The sequence below is a fragment of the Notothenia rossii genome (genome assembly GCF_949606895.1).
Source record: "Notothenia rossii genome assembly, chromosome: 9".
NCBI lineage: Eukaryota > Metazoa > Chordata > Actinopteri > Perciformes > Nototheniidae > Notothenia > Notothenia rossii.
In genome coordinates, this window is record NC_136907.1 from 15876541 (window position 1) to 15897979 (window position 21439).

Here is a 21439-nt window from a genome sequence, read left to right on the forward strand (position 1 = left end):
CCACTCATAAAAGAGCCTATGCAACATCCACTATTTAGAAAATCTGCCTTTATTAAGAGTTATTATTTACAACAGTGGTTCCTTCTGATACAGTTTCATTCACACTCACAACCCCTCAATACAAATAATATCACGTAAACTGCAACAGAGAAGAAGGCATACATGGAGCCATTAAACATGACAGAAAAGATCATTTTTACAACAAATTTAAATACTTTTGGAAAAATGTGAGGGAGAGAGAGATAAAGCTGTACCTGATTGCTGACCCAGTTCAAAGTAAATACCTAGGTCGAATTGCTTTAAAATAAAAATAAATACACTCTCTCACTAAACAAGGCAACACTTTCCTCAGCTGCAAACTTTAGGTTTAAGATTAGACGCATCTAACAGCAGGCTAAATTGTTGCACTCCCTTCAACATGATATGAAGAGTTATGATCCAAAATAAGTGAAAAATATAAATGATCGCTTTCCGTAAAGTAATGATTATGAAGAATTGAGAATTTCCTAGCAATGCTCTTTCTTTCAAGAGGTTTATTACACCTATTTTTTGGAGTTTAACTCTTCATATATTTCCCCCTCAGTGCAATTGAAGGCAAAGTTTAATACAAAATAAACCTCTTTAAGCTTAGCAAAGACAGACATGGAATATTGCACTTTGGTTAGCAGGCAGTACATTCACTGCGCATGGTATAACAATTATAAACCTAAAACATATTGTTTTATTCAAATTTAAATCCCCTATCTAATGTCCTTCATTGAACAACAGTATTTTGCTTTGGCTTCATCAGTTCACTTCCCCATCCAGTGTGACTGAACTTACAGTAAAAAAAAATACAACAATAGAAAGAAACAAAGTATTTTTCCCTACTCTGGTCAAACCTCATTCTTTAGTAATCATTAAAAAGAAAAAAATTAAAGTTTGATCAGGATTAAGCCTCATCCCCCATTTCAAATTAGATACAAAATAATAAGCACATGCTCCATACCGATGGTGTTAAAAAAAGAAAAACAATTAAATTAACATTTACAGTGATTAGTCTTGATAAGGTTGTTCTTTTTCAGTGAACATAAATAAAAGCAGACTCTAGCTGCTGTATGACATCAGCTGACTTGTGGATTTACAGGTCAATGAGCAAAGCCATACAGAAAAAGTAAAAAAATAGGTCAGTAAATTTGACTGTATATACTAGTAAGTAGTAGTACATTTGGGTGCATTTTTGGTCATGATATTTGGAAGAAGGCAATAGTTAACAAAAAGTGCTTATGTACTGGCTCACCGGCTTTCATAAAAGACAAACGGTCTTCCTTCCTTAAGAAAAAAACAAATCCTCCCAACCAAATACTACTTTTGCTTATTTACTGATTATTAGTTTGACAAAAGAAAATAAATCGAAACGCTGTATGAAAGCAGCTGCTATGCAATGATCCATGTGGAGCACACAATGAGTTTTACCCCCATCAAATACAACAACCCTTTTTTAAAGAATGAAAAATAAACTTTAAACATTACTTAAAACATAAAAACTCACTAAAACATTAAAAGAACCTAATGAAGGGATGCGTTACAGACGTGGCAAATTCAAACTAAGGCAGCAGGCCATTGAAACGCCTGTGGTTGAATGGGTGTTTTTGGTGGCCAGGAGATATTTTGCAACATCACAGGTTTTCGTTTTTTTTAAGTGGTGGAAGAGTCTTGGTAAGGCACAAACTTGGAGAGTTTATGTGGTGAACTTGGGTTTGGGCAATCAGAACTTTCACCTATCTTGAAGAAAGCCTCCTGCTCCTTTCTTTTAATGCCGAGCTCCTCTTCAAGGGCCTAAAGTATTAGAGGAAAAGCAAAAAATAAGAATTAGATAATCTTTCACATTGAGGGATTAAACCTTTATTCACATTTGTCTAATACCTTACAGGTGCATCACTCCTATGCGCCTGTCGTCTTGTATGCTCCAATCCAAGTTAAAATCAAGGTAAATGAATAGTTTGACCCTAATGATAAACTTTGTCCTCTATCTTACCAAGAGGAAAGCTTATTGATACCACTCTCATATCTGATGTTATTTAAGCATAAAGACAAGACTCCAGGAATGCCATTGGCGTTTGATTGCAAAGAAATGGTCACAGCAAGTTGTTGTTTTATTCATTTGTGTAAAAATTGAACAACAAAAACAATGGATTCTTTGACTTTAAAAAGTAACCGTTTTCCACTTCATTTCATTTCATTTCAAACCTTTATTTAGACAGATTAGTCCCTTGAGATCATCGATCTCATTTACAAGGGAGACCTGCATCATTTAGTGCTATAGTGCACTGCTATTAGGCTTTATGCCAAAGCTATAGTTCCTTACTACATGTGCAGGTAGGAGGTGTCGATCTTATCGTCCAAGTCAACACTTGCTTTACTACTTAGTCATTTAGTTATCAGCTGTGTTTTAGATAAATATTTGTATATAAAACTTCAATAATAAATATTGATTTTAATACTAAACCTCAGCAAGGACGGCTTCACTTTGATAAGCCTCTACTGTCCTATCTCTCAGTGCCACATCCTTATTTAAACATGCTGTATGTTTCACAACAATCAGAGTTTTTTTCAGACCCAAGTAGTCATGCTGAGTCCGTCATGGTGGTTGCTTAACTCGAGTACATGTGCGATGTGAATTATTTTGTATATGTTCTTTGTAAAACATAACTATAGTGAGTATAGTTTTGTGTTTAAGAGCCATTCATATAAACGATTACAACATTGTGACCGAAAACACATGTACCTTCTTCCTGGGCTTCAGGTGATCCCTCCAGTCTTTCATCAGCTGGTTTTGCTGTTCATCCACCTGCTTGAGCCTTTGAGTCTCGTTCTCAATCAACAGGTGACATTTTTCATTCTGAAGCACAAAACAAACTCTGGTTAACAACTGCAGCCCATTTATTGTGTTTTTTTTTTTAGTTCAGCACATTCTATAGACTGGACAAAAACATGGATACGATAAACCGGTTCCTCACACAAACCAATCGATGTGCAGTGTAACAGATAAGCGTTTCATTCACCTGAAGCTGCTGCAGCTCTCGGATGTTGCTCTCACAGATGCCAATCATCTCTCTCATCTGGTTCTCGTGTTTCTGCTGCTGATTCAGCCTCTCTGCCTTCTGCCGTCGTTCTTCCTGCTGGGAGAACTACAGAGGGACAGAAGGACTCAGTAATTTAATCTACTGTATGCTTAAAGGTCCCCTATTATAATGTTTTTCATCAATATAGTATAGGTCTCAGATATATACAGAACATGTCTCTGAAGTGTTTGGCTCGAAATACCAAACAGATAATGCATTGTAGCATCCCATAAACCCCTCTGTTTCTGCCCTGTTCCAAAAGTGCTGATTCTGTATATTTGACTTTAGATGAACATAAGGAGCCCCTCCCCACGCCCCTCTACAAGATATTTGGTGACAAAGAACACAATGGTGCTCTAGGAGGAGAATCAGGTGATAAGGTTGGGGGGGTGTTACCTTGGTTGCTGATTGGCTAATGGTTACACAAGCCTAAAAATCATTATGACATCATAAAGTGGCCAAAAATCTGATCAGCTCATTTTCAGACAGGTTTTTATAGAAATGGATCAGGACAAAAAGTGAGCAAATATTTTTTTTCCTGGAACTTTCAGAATCTCTTTACAAATAGGGGACACATGTTTATGTATAAAATACATGGACAAGTGGATTTTGTATAACAGATGACCTTTAAATATAAAGTGAGTAAACCCTTGCTGCCCGTACCTGTTTGATCTTCTCTCTGTCCTCCGAGGAGCTGCCCGTTGAGTTGATGCGGAGACTCTTCTTGAACATGGCCATGCGGGTCTTGGCTTCGCCGCGCTGGATCTTGGGCATGCGGCTCTTCTCCTGCTGCTGCCGAGCTTTCAGGATCTCAATCATTCTCTGGTTGTAGCACTGCATCTGTTCCTGCTCCTGTAGTGACGCAGGACATAGACACATTGTCAATTAAATGTAATATGTTTTCAGGGAATATGAAAAATCTCCTTTGACATTGCTACTTAAAAAACACAAGTGACACAGGTGGTGGCTGTGACTAACGCAGGCTAAATGCTGCATGCTGAACATACAATGGAAGATTAATACCAGATATAAAACTTCATTTTGACATTTACATTCCACTGATTTACCTTTTCATGTTTTTTGAGAAGCTGATGCCTCTGGAGGAAGTATTGGTCTTTCAGCTGCTGCTTCAATAACTGGTGTCTCTCGTAAAGGTTCTTCTCCTCCATGTCCCATATTGTACCTTCACGCTCTAATCAAAGCAAGGAGGGGACAGAAGAAATGATCAAGAGTTACTAAAAAGGCAATGTGTCAACACTGTGTCATCCTATTACATCAGGGCTGGGCTAAGATCAATAAAACCTAAGGGTCATTTGATCAGGCGATACATTAGGGTTTGAATTAACTCCTGTGCTGAACAGTTAAGTACCTCTGATCAGCTGATGTTTCTTGTTAAGGCATTCCCTCTCCGTCTCTGCAATCTCTCTCTTGTTGCTGGTGATGATTCTGTTCAGCGTTGTATCCAAATGATGCCTTTGAGCCGCCACAAATGTGTGCTCCTAAATCACAGACGAAAGAAAGACAGGGATTTAGGGAAGGAAGGAATAGTTAAAAAAAAAAGCTAAAACCGTAGTTATCGAGTATTATGTCCACAAGAGAAAAAACGAATGTTTGATTGGACGGTTGTGTAGGTTGTACAGTGGAGGAAATAAGTATTTGATCCCTTGGAGATTTTTTAAGTTTGCCCACTTACAAAGAAATTAACAGTATATATATATATTTTTATAAAACGGACAAGTCAAATCAAGCAATCTGATTGGTTCTTAGCCGTGATATACTGAGCGTATACCCAGGGTAGAATTGTAAGTTACTTTTCACAACAAGTCAGTATCCCTCCGCGTCTGAGAAAAACAGTATACCGTTGGGCTGAAAAGCAAACTGCCTGCCGAACCACGCCCTTTAGGTGTGATATAATGAGCATATACCACGGCCTGTCGTGAGCTATTGCTTAATTATATTATATATATATATATATATATATTTTTTTTTTTTTTTTTTTTTTTTTTTAAAATGGTATTTGTGCCTATGTGCTGTCCAACATGGGTTTCTCCACCAAGTACAAGACATGTTTTGCAAGGAGATCAAATACTTATTTCCCAAAGTTAAATGCAAATCAATTTGTATCTTTTATATAATGTCAATTTATGGATTTCCTTTTTGATATTCTTACTCACTGTTAAAATAAACCTACCATTAAAATGATAGACTGTAACTGGGTGAACTTACAAAATCGACAAGGGATCAAATTGTTATTTCCTCCACTGTATGTTCCCATTTCCTATTTCATGAATGTATGCATGAACTCCTCCCCATTTACCATGTATCAAAACTTTTCAGTTTAAAACTAATATCATAAAACCTTCAGCCCAAAATGACAAACTACTTACGTCTTTTGACTTATTTTCTTGGAAGGACATCATCCTCTGCTTCAAGGATTCTTTACGCAGACTTCTGGGCAGCTTATCCACAGATTGTTTCACCTAAACGTATTAAAATAAGGAAAACATTATATCCAAAAAGTCTGACGCATGATTGAAACGCACAGGCCCACGAGGAAGCAAGCAAAGTATGTGAAGAAGGATAAAGTCTTGAGACAAAGCTTTCCTTGACATTTTTCATTCCCCATATCTTCAAAGTCAATGTACCTCTTTTTTCTTTTGTTTTATCTGATCCTGGAACCTGTGGAGGTCGCGTTCCTGCTCAAATTTGATGCGTTTGGTTTCTTCCTTGAGTTTAACATGGTGATCTCCCTCCATCTTCTCAATAGTCTGCTTCTGGAACTTCTCCAGGTTCTCCAGCTCCACATCGTAGTGCTTCTTCTTGGCCTGGGTTGCGACATGAGGAAACAAGCACACAGTAAGCTTTGTTGAAAAATAGAATGATTTAAAACATGTTGCATCACACCACCAATATTTAGCAATCTCACTAAACTTGATGAAGAGAGTTTATCAATGAAACAGGGTGTGAGGTACAAAATATTGACTTTAAGGTTTTTTGTGACAAACTATAAAAGGATGTTTTGTTAATTAACTTTCTAATATGTTTCTACTTTTTATTTTTGGCATGTATACAATGAAATGTTTTGTGACATTGTGTATACTATGACATACACTCTGAGAAAGTACACTGACAATTTCCATGTATATTGGAAAAAAAGTATATTAGAGAAACTGTGACTCACATTCATCTCCTGGTCAAAACGTCTCTGCATTTGTTCTCGCTGTGATTCCAGTTTGGTGTTCAGACCAGCCTGAGCGCGGTGCTCTTCCTTCTGCAGCAACCGGAGCTCACGTAGCTCCTGACGTCTAAAACACACACAAAAAAACACATTTATTTATGTCTTGTAAATTGCACTCGAGGAACCTGCGATCTAAGTGTTTTATACATTACACAATTACACCGTAGTTGTCTATTATGTTATGACAATAAACCTTATTTTTAAGATTTTCACTTATGTGTATGATTTCAAAAACTCCCCAGACAAGCAAAACAAGTAGAAACTCCAAGTTAAAACTCTAACTCTGTACTTGTTTTTTAAAATCTCAAATGTTTCTCCCAGCTGCTGAAGGGGCATGCCATAGTCTTGTATTAATTAGAAATAAGCCTGTTGGTAGAACTGTAGTCCCATATGCAATGTCATGTTTATACCACTAGATGGCATTGGTAACACATGCGTAACTTCTTGGGTTTCACAAAACAGTTGATTGTTTTAGATTGTTTTAACTATGCACAGAAATCAAATCATTTATTACAACAAATACAGTTATATTGATCATTATGTTTAAACATCTAGACTCACAAAACTAAACACAGCTAACTAAATCCCCCCTTTAATCCAAAATAAACCTTTAGATTTTCCTTTAAACCATTCAATGACATAAAGCAACCAGTACCAAAATAAGTATATTTTCCATAGTATGGATATTTGGAAACTTAAATCTTAAGGGGTCAGAGACGCCTCAATCTGAATATGTATTAATCAGACATTTTGAAACTGAATGCATGTCGTCTAGACAGATTGAAGTCATGCACATACCGCAGGAATCTCATTTCCTCATCTTTCTTCTCATCATCCTTGATGATCTTGGAGGTGGTCACGCTAACCTCCACGCCGTCAATAATAAACTTCCTGGTTCTCTTCAGAGTCTTACTCGAGAAGTCCTGAGGCAGACAGAGAGGAACAAAGGTCAAACAAAAGAGGATGACATTAGATTAAATCAGACTAAAGGGAGCCCAGTGAAACTATCACAGGGGGTATTTCTATTAGTTTATTGTTCAAATATACTGTATGTGGGGGACACAAGAGTTTAGGGGTGCACAAACATTCCTTTTTTTATTTAAAAAAAAAAAAAACTTAAATCCCAACCTACGCAGATTTAAGTTAAATCACCTGAGACAAATGATCACATTTCATGCAGCCAATCAAGGCTTTATACAATATTTTTTTTCTTTTTTGACATATGCACTACCCAAGACATTGGGTCCCATGAAAGGCGCAATATAAATCTAAGCTATTATTATTATTATTATTATTATTATTATTATTATTATTATTATGCGTCAAATGGGTTGAGCCCTCCTTTAAGTATGCGTGCCTTTGTGACTCAAGGTACCTTTTTTATCTGGTGGAAGGAGAGAAAGCGGTTTCTGAATGTGTGTTGACGTGTGTTAATATTCCTGTCAATCTGGTTTTACTTTAACAAGCAGCATGATGCTCCATCTGTCACTGTAATGCCATGCAGGAAGTAACCTCAGACAGGAAAATATCAATCACTGTGACTTTTTTTATTTTTTATTCTTATAGCCAGGTGAAATTCAGAAAATATAGTTGTATTACAATAAGGACGAGCAATTCTAGCAGTCTATTTCCAATCATAGGCCTACCAAGAACACAGGCCGGTGACCTTATACTTTAATGTCTGATCAAAGTTTAACAAACTCTCTCAGATTTAGGAGGTTTGAGCGGGGTTGACATAATACATGAACTGTTCCTTATAAATTGAACATAAAAAATTGTTATGGCTTACAAAAGCATGAGTCCCTAATCTAAAATCAGCCTCCAAGAACAATATGTACATGACTTGATATGGCAGGGTTTACCCTACAAACACTGGGTAGCTCAGTTCCTGTACGTCGTCATGTCCTGGTTTATAAATAGTTTGTATATAAGAAGAGGAAAAGTGGGGAGAGGAGAGGAGAAAAGTGATCCAAAAAAAAGCATGAATTAATTTAGTTTGTGTTAACTTCTGTCCACTCTCACAAAGCTTCCTCTTGAACTTTCTACAGCTGAGCAAATAGGATGAGACTATTACCGTGGATGGCAGCAGCTGGAAGCATTATTCCTGTTCTGTACTGTTCATTCTCTTTCTACAAAACGGACACATTTACGATAGCAGTAAATCAATGTAATTGTGTGTTGGACTGTATTATTAAGTACACACTGGCACTAAAATAAAAGGGCATGTGTGTCATTCTGTAGCTCAGCCTTGTTGTTTGTGGCTTTAACTTCCTATCTCATGTCATTCACAAAACGACAAACACGCAGCTCTCCTTGAGTACACATCAATTTATCAGCACATGCAAACTCTGCCAATCTCAAATCATACACATTTGTGCGAAAAACACACAAATGTAAGTGTCCTCCTGTCCGACAAAGATGGCCCATGCTGCTGCTGCTGCTGCTGCTGAATAATCTGTTCTGGAAAAACTTAACATGCCAAACAGACACGACTCCACGCGCAGTCAATAGGATTATATTGATGGGCAGTCTATAAGCCTCCAGAAGCAGCAGGGTGACAATGAGCAGTATAGAAACTTCCATTCACGCTGGTGAAAGCTGAACTGTGCCCACACAAAGGGCACTGTTGGTCCTAATGATACGGAAATGTTGCATATTTTGCTTCAGAAAGGCTTGGTGATAAATGATGAAATGGTTTCTCTCTTTTCTCCCTTTGCCTTCCCATCTTCTAGTGTCCTTCTCCATAATCTCCCTGAATGCAATATGTAGTGCATGCCTTTTGGAAGACAGGCTGTCGTCTGTTTCAGATGGTTAACACCCACACCCCAAAACACAACACAATGCACATTCAGTTCCTCTGTGGGTGCTGAGAAACACTTTTTCCAAGGAGGGGCTTTCCTTCATAGGCGGGGAGCTGCCTCTTCTACAGTAAAATACTGGTCTTGTTTACGTTTTAGACATGTTCTCTAGTGAAACACTTCAATAAATAGTAAATAAAGGATACATCTATATCCTGGGTTCGTACATCTTAGCATTTACAAAAGGAGGCAGAAGAAATATATTGAACTAAGATAGATCAGGCTTTTTCAATTAGTGTTGCTTTGTGTTGACTCACCCTTGCAGACATTGAGTTATTCCCCTTGTGGCTGGACATGTCCATGCTCTCTGATGCCATGCTGCCTGAATAAGAGTACCGTTTGTTGATAATCCCACCATTGATAAAAGGTGAGACAGCCTCTGCGTTTCCTCCTGTGGATGTCCGGTCTGGGGTTCCCTTGGTGAGGCTCCCATTGGGCTCAGAGCAGGGTGTAAGCATTAGGGTAGGGGCAGTGGAGGGAGCGGGACTGGGTGCAGGAGTGACACTTGTACTTTTGCTTGGAGTTGGTAAGTCTTCATTAGTCACGCTCTCATCCTCCGTCACCTTGACCTTGGGCACCTCTGGGTCGTTTGAGACCATAAAGATTTCAACATGTTCCCCAGATGTTGGCTTGGTGAGAGACGGTGGCTGTTCGGTCTCTGGGGTCTCCACAGCAACCTACAAATACATTATAAGATTGTAATTTAATGAAATCACAGTCAAAACTTGAGAAGTAGATTAATATTTCAAAATCTAAAACTTTGACAAGCACCTTTTCCTCAGATGTTGGGGTACTCTTCCCATCCTCAATGCCTGAATCTGAGCTGGAGGTCTTCGTTGAGGCTTCACTTTCGGATTTCTCAGACTCGTGAATTACTTCATCGACAAGTTTGTCGCCCAACTCCTCCGGATCATTTGGGGGGAGACTCTGTTGCGGTAGAGGGACAGGGACCACCATGCCTGGCTGCTCCTCTGCTGGTCTTTCTGCCTCAGCCCCCTTCCTAGGTAGAGGGACTGGTGTGGTGGGGGTCTGGGTGATCAGAGACTGGTCTCCTTCCAAACTGGTCTGACTGGTCTGGCATGGTTCCTTTCCTGGAGACTTTAGGAATGAGGAGGAGGGAGAGAGGATTGTTGTTAAGCGTGAATGCAAAAAACATTTGGTTTTCACACTTTGACAATAGAACAGCCTTGACGTTTGTCATTTTTGAATGCTTTGAAATGTACACAATATAACTTTGTTGGAAAATAAAAAAGACAGTCCGGTTATTAACCCTAACCCAACGTTCCATGACTGATCTGTACTAATTTTTAATTGTTTATATAAAATACAAAAAAATGCATAATTTTCATATATGTTTTAGGTATCCTAAACACAATGAAGCATCTATCATGAGATATAATAGAACTGAAACAATAAAACAAAAATAATAAAATAACCAATAATAATCAAATCAAACTAAATCACATCCCAGTAGCAGCTAAAAAACATTAAAATCACTCAATCACTGAATTAATGACTAGAATGCCCTTTAACTTTAGCAACCAGAAGGGAAAATATAGCTTTTCTCCAACAATTACATACATTCTCAGAAAAGGCCATTTGAACTATTTCACATGTAATTACAGAAAGTGACAGATGTGTGCTAGACATGGGAATTCTATGGTCTGTAATTATGAACACAAATGAAGATGTTATTTTATAATTATGTGCACAGCCATATGTCAATCTAAGCAATTCCGTTTCTTAAAAAAAACTCTGCTGACTTAAACCAGAGGCAAACAACACTACAAGACATCTTTATGGTCCGGTTCAGCCTTTCTAATGTCTCAGCAAACATCTCGGTCTGGCTGTGTGTGATATATAGAAAGAGATTAACACTCAGATAACTGCTTGGCCAGCTTTCAGGGGCTTTTACTGTATGTGTCAAAAAGTTGCTGTGTGTGCACTAGAGTGTCCTTGCTGGAAGAGAAAAGGGAACAAATAGAGGATATCTTAGTTAACCTTAAAACAAGGATGAGAAATCGAATGGTTGGATTCACACCGTTTTAACATCATTTCCTATTTACATATCAATCACATCATATAAATAATAATATCCAGTAAAAAACTAATCCTGTTTCCAAGTTATTTTCACCTACATCAATTCAAATTTCATCACACTAACTGTTAAAGTAAAAAAAAAAGAGATATGATATCAACATTAATTTGCATTAAGAGAAAAACATCTATGTTTATCACATTTGCCTAGTCACAACTTCCTGTTCGCAGGAGAGTTTATAAAAAGGTATTTTCACCTTGTCAGTCCCTGGAGTATATTGAAATGTCTTTCTTTACTTAAGGGTCACAGTGTCAAAACAGAACAATGTGGGACCTTCAAAAATGTAGTCCATCAGAGGTGAAGTGACAGCGTTTCTATACAGGAGCAAGAACGAGGGCAGCAACTATATTTAACTACGTGTGGGTGTGGAAGAATGCCAGTGTTCCGGTTTATGTTCCTTTGTTTGTGCAAAGTGCAGGAGGTAAATTGCACTTTCATACTACTGCATGTTACTTTCTAAATTGTATAGTTTCTGTGGATTTATGCATGGTTTCTTCAGAATGAAACGTTCTTCCTTTGGCAGGAAGGCCATGTTTACTAAAATATGCAGTTCAAAGACTTCAAAGACTAAAGCAGAACATGTGTGTTTTTCTGGGTGTGGGAGCATATGCCTTTGTGTGATAATGTGCATGAGTTCTGGCAAAACTCAAATGAACAGTTACATGACCTTGTAAATATGAATCTTATGTACTCTTACAATCAAACCCATGAAATGCTCAGTCTGCTTTTGGAAACAAACAATGACGCAGAAAAAAAACAAAGGGACAGAAATTAAAAGTACCACAGTGAGCTCCATGGCGTCGTCCTCCTCGCCTTCCTCCCTATTGTCCTCGATTTCCTCCATGACCTCAGCTTTGGCCTCGGCCACCAGCTCTCGCAGCGGGCGGTTGGACGTCACCTTTCTCACAAAAGGGTGCTGTAGGCACAGAGGATAAATGGTTAATTAATTAGCAGTTCAATTACAAAGAGTATTTGTATTACATGTAATGCTTGTACAAATCAGATATATCCTTTACACATAATGTGGACATTGCCCGTACAAAGAGGGCAAGAGACCAATGTGAGCACATAATTAAAACCCCTACAACAACAAACCACAGGCAATAAGGACTAAGATGAGGAATTCGATGAAGATTGGCTAGAAAATAAACAACATGTCTAATGAAAATGTGAAGTAATTCCATTCAAATACAATGCCCATTAGACTGTGACAGGCAAAAGACAAAAGAAGCAAGGCTGCAGGAGACTTTCCCTGCAGAGGTAACTCTATCTGCCACCTGCCAGTTCCTAAACAGCTACAACAATAGTGTCTCTACAACACAACTCTCCCTGATGTAGCAGTTTAATGGCACACTGATGTAGAAGCGTTCAATCATCATTTCCGTAAAATAGCCAGCCGTCTTTAGTTTTACAGCCTTGGAGAGACAATTTGTGTTTTTGCCGAAGCGCAAACAGAGCAGTAATAAGTTGAGTGCAAGGGAAATAAAACTACTAAATTAAAAGTTGAGTGCAGCTGATCATCTATTATTCAGAGTCTTTGCACTGCAGTGTAATTTAATTGGAACAGCTGACAAAGGGGAAAAAGCTACAAGTGGTGCTGGACCATGAAGTGTGCATAACTCGGTGTGTGTGTGTGTGTGTGTGTGTGTGTGTGTGTGTGTGTGTGTGTGTGTGTGTGTGTGTGTGTGTGTGTGTGTGTGTGGGTGTGTGGGTGTGGGGGTGTGGGGGTGTGGGGGTGTGGGGGTGTGTGTACACATTTGTTGACCACAGTTGTTTGTGTGCAGTAGCTTGTCCTCGAGGACTGCATTAGGCTTCAGCTCTTAACATCTCCGGTGACAAACAACAGTCGGCTATTGTCTGGTGAGCCAGATAGTGTAAATGCCATCTTAGCATGTATTACACCACATTGGAAATAAGAATACAAAGATACACACATGCATAAATTGTCCATTGCAATGTAAGATACTAAGGGTCGCTGTGTTGCTAATGCTAACTCACTAAATCTTAAAAGATAATCATACTTAGCTTTCCTGATCTGACACAGCAGAGTAATTTTATGAACAATTATTTCAATTCAAATTCAGCATCTTATAAAGAAGAAAGTCACACTAGTTCAATCAAGACACAAAGTTTAACAGATTCAGGCTCCAATAACCTCACTACCTACTTCCTGAGTACACACAGACCCGCTGAGAGATCACAGACACCGGCTGTTAAAGCCCTACAATCCTGTGGTGGTACAGACTGAGATGAACAAATGCGAGGACTACAACATTTGCAGCTACATGGCAAATGGAAATGCCGATTGGTCCATTCATTCTTTAAAAAGTCTCCACAAGCTTGTGATGCTTGGAATAGGGTGTGACAGTTCAGCTAGTGTTGCAGCTGGTACATACAATTAAAGGGTTAGTTAAATAAATAACCTAGCTACTGTTCTTAGGTCATGTTGTTACTTTACCCAAGCTTTATTGAATAATATTAAGATTAAAACTAAATAGCTTATCGATTAGAACAAATATCAGAATCATGCTTAGTGATGGTGATCAATAACTTTAGACATTGACAACAATAGAACAATCAATAACAAACCGTCACTTGCAGCTTTTTACTTGAAATAAACACATATAATAGTAAACTATTCCACTGATTATGAATGATTTTTGCACCGTCAACACGACTGATCTAAGCCTACACTGTTTAGTTAAATGTAATACTGTAAGAAACAAAAATCTCTTTCTTGCTCAGGCACCACTGAAACCCAGACAGTAGCAAACATCTGAGATTTCAACTTCCCACTGTTTATTGTAACAAGTGAACAAGAAGACCTCCCATACTCGGGCTGAAGCCAGTTCTCTGAGGCATATCAAAGGGGAGGCAAGGCAAACAGCCAGATTTACAGAGCACCAACCATGTTTTTGTTACTGCCATTATGGATCAAGATGTGGATCACTGGAGCTCATGTCCTCTCTTTTAGGTTTCGTGTTGCGTTAGACCCAGGGACTGAGAGATTTTGGCTTTTACATGCATGGCTGGGCGTGAAAAGGTTAAATGTGAACAATATGGCCCATTAGGGGACCGGAGGTGGGGGACAGAATTACCTGTTAAGCATTGAGAGTGAAGTGTGTGTTTTCACTTCAGTATTTGTGAGGGAGGGGACATTTGAGTTTAAGAACTTGAGAGAGCACATTTTTTGGGAAAGTGAGGGAATTTTGTTCAGTCCTCTTCAAAGGGTGGTTCAGAGGTTCAGACTTGTTTTACGTTTAAGCTTATAATTAAGTCTAGGTTAAGTTGGGGGCAAGTGCTGGTGTTAGGTAAGTAGTCATTTTGGTCTCCGTAAATAAAATGATTTGCACACATTTTGAAGTATCAGTCTGAGAAAAATACTTTACTCTGTGATCCAGAAAAATTCTTCCTGTGAAAGACTGCCCATAAAAGTTTTAAACAAAACGGACTCTGGCATTAAGTAAGTTCATTTATCTATAAACAAATGTAGTTTGCAATATAACAATGTACAGACCACTAACACAGGATAACTTAGAAACTAAAATGTTTTCATTGTAAAATGACATACATATAAATGTATACATGTAAAATGATATCTTTGGAAAGTGTAAGTCACTACAAATATGTGTATGATGTCTGTCTGTCTGCTCAGATATGATTGAGTTATGATTTGAAGAAGTACTAATTTAATCTTTGAATTTGGGTGAAATGACCCTTTAGTGTTATAATTAGGTTGAGACTAAAGCAAGGGTAATCCTTTTTCTTATAGTTGATAGGGTTGTGACTTTGGGCTTAGGAATGCATGATGTCAATTAGAATTCTCACAAATATAAATGTATGTGCATTTGTGTCTGCACAATGTTAATAACTGAAAAACCACTGCAAAGACCTTGCTCAGAGAAAAATTGGTATGATAAAATATCAGATAGTACAGACAGACATGCTATGATCTTAACAGAAAAGCTTCTTTTGTGATACATGAATGTAGGCTGCTCCCAAAATTGTTGCAGAAATCCTGACCATGAGAAACTATGCGAGAGGAGAAGCTATTTTCAGTGTAATGAGTACAAGTCATCCACATGGTCTCCTGCCAGCACACAGCCACTGATACTGTGTGTCATGTTGTTTGGTAAACAGTCTTTACAAGCACACATGTGCGACAGACTCAAGGCAAGAGGTTCACATTTTGTGTATCTAATAGCATCTTAGTGAAGCCTGATGAAACGTTATCCATTGATTTCCTTTTGAAACAGTCACACACACAACTCGCATAGTTTAACACCTAGAGTCCAGACACTCCTATCTATGATTCATTATAATCTTCTTGTCACTTCCTGCACTTCATCTGTTCTGCACATCCATACACACCAATGAATAAAAAAGAAACACCTTAAACAAATCACATATGTAACTCTCACTAAACCAACTTCATTCAACATCCTTTACAAAGCAGAATGTTATGTCATCATTGCACAACTATCTGCAGTAAATACTATCTGACAGCCGTAGGGAGCAGCAGGCATGATAAACATCTAAAACCTCCAGCAAGGCACCAAAAACTGGACCGCGCCCGTCTCCCTCCCCCCCGCTGGAGAGCACATGCAGAATTCCCAGCGGGCCCGGGTCTAGGGTTTTCATCTGAGCCTCTCTCTAATTGGCTAGAAGTGGCGGGCTCAGGGTAATCCAGACATACCATTGGCTGAGGGAGGGAATGTACATAACTGGCATTCCCTCAGCTGTGGGATACAGACAGGAAACTGTGGCTCTGAATTTTAAAAGACGCCGTGGTCGTGCTTTAATCCACACCCTGTTCACTTTTTCTCTAATTTTCTCAGGACTTTGGGAAAAGTTCAATCTCTGATAATCATGTATTACTGCCAGACTGTGTGTCTTCAGAATCCCCTTAGACATAGCCCTGATGTGCCAAAGTGCCTTTACATGTAAGGATGAGAAAACTCAATTGTCTTTGAGATGGGAATGCCCTAAGGAGAAGCCCTCAGAGGGTTCTTTTAAAATCAATAGAACAATTATCTTAAAGCTGATGGTAACCAAACTTTATTTTTTCCAGATTCGTTTTTTTCATTTCCTTTTCACTTTGTATGCCATCCTTCTCCTTCTCTGCCGGCTCCTTTTATGCCCACACCTTGCATTCCTCTCCCCCTCACATGCCAGTTCCCTCCACGGGGGCATCGCTCACTTCCCTGGCAAAGATCACTCCAATCAGGTATTAGAAATAAAAGACTTAAATGTTCCTGTGTGTGTGTTGCTAGATAAGGAAAGAGCTAGGACAATGTTTCTTCATACATCAAAGTTCAGCAGTGTGCAACGTCGGCAGTATTACCTCAATGAGTTGTGTTACAGTCGGACGAGTCTCTGGGTTTTTGTCCAAAGATTTCTTCAGGAAATCTTTAAAGTCCTGTGACCTTGAGTGAACACAGGAAAACAAAAATTAATCAAAACAATAAGTATGAAGAAAGGGGTGGTGGGAGGGGAAGGATGAAGGGAAAGTTACACAACATAACAAAACATTTCCAGATAGTTGATCATCTTTGTGCACAGCTGTGCTTTGTAAAAAAGCTTTCAACTGGAATGATGAGTGGGCTCATTGTCCCAAATGCCCCTTCAGCACCTGATAGCTTCAATTTTGCAGCACTACATTTGAAGCTATGAAACAGCCAAGACTCATTAAAGTGAAAGGGAAAAACGTATAGTTTGGCACGCGTTTCAATGCTGAGTTGTTGCTATAGTTTTAGAAAGTGCAAAATTGGCTTAAGGCAGAGAGGGGGAGGTAGATTACAGGAAACTGAAAATGATCAAAATCATTTAGCTGTAGAATGTAAAACAACCAAGTGAATCTAGACAAGAATAAATAAGCCCCTGAAATTTATAAATCAAGATTTGTGTGAAAATGTTGGACACATTAGATTTATTTTCACCCCTTCCAATTATCTTCCAGAATTTCCCCAAATGATATATAAATGCACTGACCAACTGTACAATAGGTGAATTCAGAGTATTTTGTTGATGAATCCTCACCATTTGTGCGGCTGCTCCAGGGTGGGAGGCTCCGACTTGGCGATCTTCAACAGCACCCTCATGGGGTTGAGCTCATGGTGGGGGGGTTCGATCTGTGCCAGCTCGATCAGAGTGATTCCCAGAGACCAGACATCAGCCTTGTAGTCGTATGGAGCATCCTTCATTGTCTCACACATTACCACCTCTGGAGCCATCCTGACAGAGAGAAAACAGAAATGTAAGGTATTTATATCATGGACCATTACATAGTGTAAGAACTTGAATGCTCAACTTTCGTTAAAATTGAATAAGTTAAAGTATAGTGCCCATTAATTACATTTAACCTTAAAATGTTCTTTTGGAGTTGTTCTCCCTTCTCTTGCTGTTCAGTACATAATTAACTTTTCTTGTGTAAATGTTTAAATGTATAGAAAGTGCAAAAAGTTAAAAACATACATAATCCTTGTCTTAAATTTAACAGGACAAATGTGCCAATATCTACATCCCATGATTGTTTCACAAATGACTGTTTGCTTGAAAGGTAAGTACGGTAAAGTAATGTAACATACACTGAATGCATCTAAATCTAAACTTTCATTTATTTTCTTTTTATTTCCCAGGTGTAACTTCTAAACATCAAGTGAAAGAGCTAATAAGTTACCCAACTTGTAAAGATTGTAACTATCATGTGGTAAAAACCTGATGTATCAACACAGCTTGTAAAATAGGAACACGTTTCAACAGGCCCAACACTTTGATTTCTTAAAGATACACCTACGGTTTTTACAATGTTTTTATCTGAGTAGCTGCAGCAGGTGACATATTGATGAATACTGCTGGGTGGAGAAGGAGTGTTCCTGCTGTTGTCTGCAATATTATTTTAAGGATTGCGCAAAATGAGGGCAAGGTCATGTTTCCATTAGGCTTGGTAGGATATTCATGATGGCTGATAACTTGTTCTAGTCAATGGTTAACTGGCTTCAACACATGGAATAACAGTATGGACCAAGGTTCGCTTTGGAGACTTTACAGGGAATCTTTCCAATGTGTTCAGGTAGAGAGAAGAGAACCACGCTGTTGTTACAAAAACAATACAGCATCAAGTTGAGTGTATGAATACATCATGTTCTTTTGGGCAGGAAATGGCTTTCTAACAAGCCATAAGCCCCTACTTGTATAGCGTATGTAAGGGGTTGTTTATACATCTAGATGTAGAGATTTGGCAATATGTTAAATATGTTTTTAATAGCTCAGGTTGTTTGAATTGAAGACAATTTTTCAAATCAGTGAACCAAAAATATAGGAACATGTTTTATCATGGAATATGTTTTTGAATGTAGAGTAATGTCTTACTTACCAGTATGGCGTTCCAATGAAAGAGTCTCTTCTTTGTAAGGTTTTGGTATTTTTTGCAGACACGCCAAAGTCAGCTACAACAACAAAAAGAGACAAAAAATATGAAGTTGGTTAACATGAGTTTACTAAGGCCTTTTAAAAAGGGAATGAATGCATTTCAAAACCTTCCATTTTGTGTTTCCCCCTTGATGTAGACAAATTGTAAATCTGTCATGACATTGAGACACAAAGCCAGAATTAAAGAATTTATGGGAGTTCAGTTTCCAAACAAGCTGCCCCCATTTCCTGGCATGAGCCTCAGATTATAGGGGTGTTTTTTTTTTTCCCTGCAAGAAAGACTTCACGTGTGGATCGCAGCAGGCTGTTTCAATTACAAACTGGCATGTTCTATTACGGGGAGTTAAGTGACTGTCTGTGTTTTACACATTTCAATTCAAAGGTCATAGTTTAAAATAGTTGCAGACTAAACTATCGAAGAAAAAACGTTAACATCATACAAAGACAATAAATCATACTACTGCTTCCATTGTACATCAAATTAAAGTTTACACCCAAGATTGTAAATATGTTCTGGTATATCATACTAATAGTGAAACCAGACGTCAAAATCACTTTAGTAGATAGTGGTCACGCTGCTGTAAAAGCTGCTGCGTCACTGAGTTTAACTCACACTATGTTCCCTTAAACAAGGCGCTGTCTCAAGAATAATTATTATCATTATACTCAAATATTTCTAGCCTAAACTACTCAAGGGTGCTATGTCTTATTTGTTTGTAATTGTATTAATGTGCCGTCTTTGATATTCTGTTTCTAGATATGTACAGTATGTAGCAAATACCCAAAGGACCCTGAAGAGTTTTTAAAAAATATATAAAAAGTTGACAACCAACTGTTCATGTTTAATGCAAGGTATAATAGTTGAATATTGAGCATTTTGCTGCCTTGTTTGACTTAACATGTAGTTAGATAAGTTGGGAGACTGTAAATTAGTCAGTGTCATGACTTAATGAGTTTTAAAAAGGCAACTCCCAGTAATTGTATTCAACTGTGGTGTCTTTTGGGGAATGGAAGGCCATGGAAAAGGACAAGAAGTCCAGCGAAGTGAGCACAGTGGCTGACAAAATGTGTAATTGGAAAATTGAAGAAAGAATATTGAGGCAATTTGGAATGAGATTAATTTCAAAAAAAGTTCACCAGCAATAAAATATGAAGCTCAAAGCAGCTTATCGTTACTCTCCATTGAGTGGTTGGGGCTTGTCTGTCATGACTGAGTGCAAAATAACGGAGTAGTAAAACATCATGCAAAACAGATCTTGATTTGTTTAAAAGTTGTATGTCTCAGGATCCAAATGTCGGACAGCCATTGAAAAAAGCTGTCCTTCCTTATCGCACACTGGCATAAAGCTCTTGAGGACACTATTTTCTTTTTTCGAGAAACTGCACTTCAAAACATGCTGGCAAATGTGTTGGATCTGCCTCTTAGCTGTGCAATGTGAACAATGTGGAGAACTCTTCAAAAAGCCAAAAGATGAAAATATGCAAAGCTTCTGAGAGCGCAGTATTTCCACACAATGGTCACTTTTGATCCTCCTACTGCGCCACAAGAGAGGGACTCTGACTGTGCTGTGTGACAGTATTCATGTGTCTATGCGTTCAGCCCATACGACAAGAAACAACAGACCAGAGTTCCAGAGATAACATGTAATGTGCAATGGGAACATAGGGTTTGTCTTAGAATTAGTTCCACCTGCAACACATTTGGCAGTGAAAGGGTTTTCTCTATGAATGATGGGACATTGAGACTGATAACAAATGGCCTTACAACATTGATAATCCAACCCATAGATTTGAAATATGTTTAAACTTTAAACCTTTCATCTTCTGCTTTTCTCAGAACACACCCAATTTCATTTTAAGGCTTTTGTGAAACAAAAAAAGGCTCCTGGACAGCATGATGTCCACACAATGACTAATGGTCAATGCATACAATCTTGCTTTCTAGAAATGCTAAAGTTAAAAGTAAACTTTGTAAAGTGTTTAATTATCTAAACCCTCACCCATTTTGATGTCCCCATCCAGCATGAGGAGGATGTTCCCGGCCTTCAGGTCCCTGTGGATGATCTTCATGCTATGGAGGTAGGTCAGAGCTTCCAGCATCTGGCGACAAACCACCTTAATCTGCGGCTCCGTCAGTCCGCGATCCAACTCTGATAAAAACAAAAGAGATTTAGTGAGAGAGAAATGGAGGGGTTAAAACGGAGGTATGGTAGAGGGATGAGAACAAGAACCAAATCGAATTGAGAGTCAAGAAAAATTAGGTGAGGGGGTTCAAACCCCATTATGCACACCTAGCAGATTCCATATTCAGTGTACGTACAATGATGGCAAGACAAAGTCTCCAGTGCTGATGTAGTGTGTGAACTCCGCCAGAGAAAACAGAAAAAGGTAAACCTGCGATGATATCCATGAAGTTTCTCAGATAGTGTTTCTAATCCCGGATCAGAAAAGCTTTCACACATCCAAGCTAGTCCTGCCCTGCAGACTTTATTCTACCGTGTCTGTGTTTGGTTAGCTGCACTGGGGGGTACAGACAGTTATGAGGATGCGGATTACCCAGCAAAAACACACCAGGGGGTTTTCCCACAGCAGAGGACTCCACTATGTCTGACTGCTTTCTAGAGCATTCAAGGCTAGACTGGTGAGGAACGTGCATGACCATTTTCAGAGCTATCATATTGAGATAAATACTGATTTTCCTGTAGCCTTC

The 21439-nt window shown here is 38.6% G+C and overlaps 1 protein-coding gene across 1 annotated transcript in view; it reads right to left on the reverse strand.

Moving 5' to 3' along the window:
- Positions 1–31: 31 nt before the first annotated feature.
- stk10 (serine/threonine kinase 10) overlaps positions 32–21439 on the reverse strand; it is a 40623-nt gene continuing 19215 nt past the window's right edge. Inside the window, exons 4-20 of the mRNA XM_079647872.1 lie at positions 20730–20879; positions 18674–18746; positions 17338–17532; positions 16643–16724; positions 12080–12214; positions 9972–10298; positions 9458–9877; positions 7141–7265; positions 6286–6409; positions 5750–5929; positions 5492–5584; positions 4474–4603; positions 4172–4296; positions 3768–3956; positions 3045–3170; positions 2768–2881; positions 32–1818 (exon numbers count right to left, since the gene is read on the reverse strand). Coding sequence (XP_079503998.1) covers positions 1678–1818; positions 2768–2881; positions 3045–3170; positions 3768–3956; positions 4172–4296; positions 4474–4603; positions 5492–5584; positions 5750–5929; positions 6286–6409; positions 7141–7265; positions 9458–9877; positions 9972–10298; positions 12080–12214; positions 16643–16724; positions 17338–17532; positions 18674–18746; positions 20730–20879 — 2729 coding nt within the window. The 3' untranslated portion in view covers positions 32–1677. The remainder of the gene's footprint in view (positions 1819–2767; positions 2882–3044; positions 3171–3767; positions 3957–4171; positions 4297–4473; positions 4604–5491; positions 5585–5749; positions 5930–6285; positions 6410–7140; positions 7266–9457; positions 9878–9971; positions 10299–12079; positions 12215–16642; positions 16725–17337; positions 17533–18673; positions 18747–20729; positions 20880–21439) is intronic.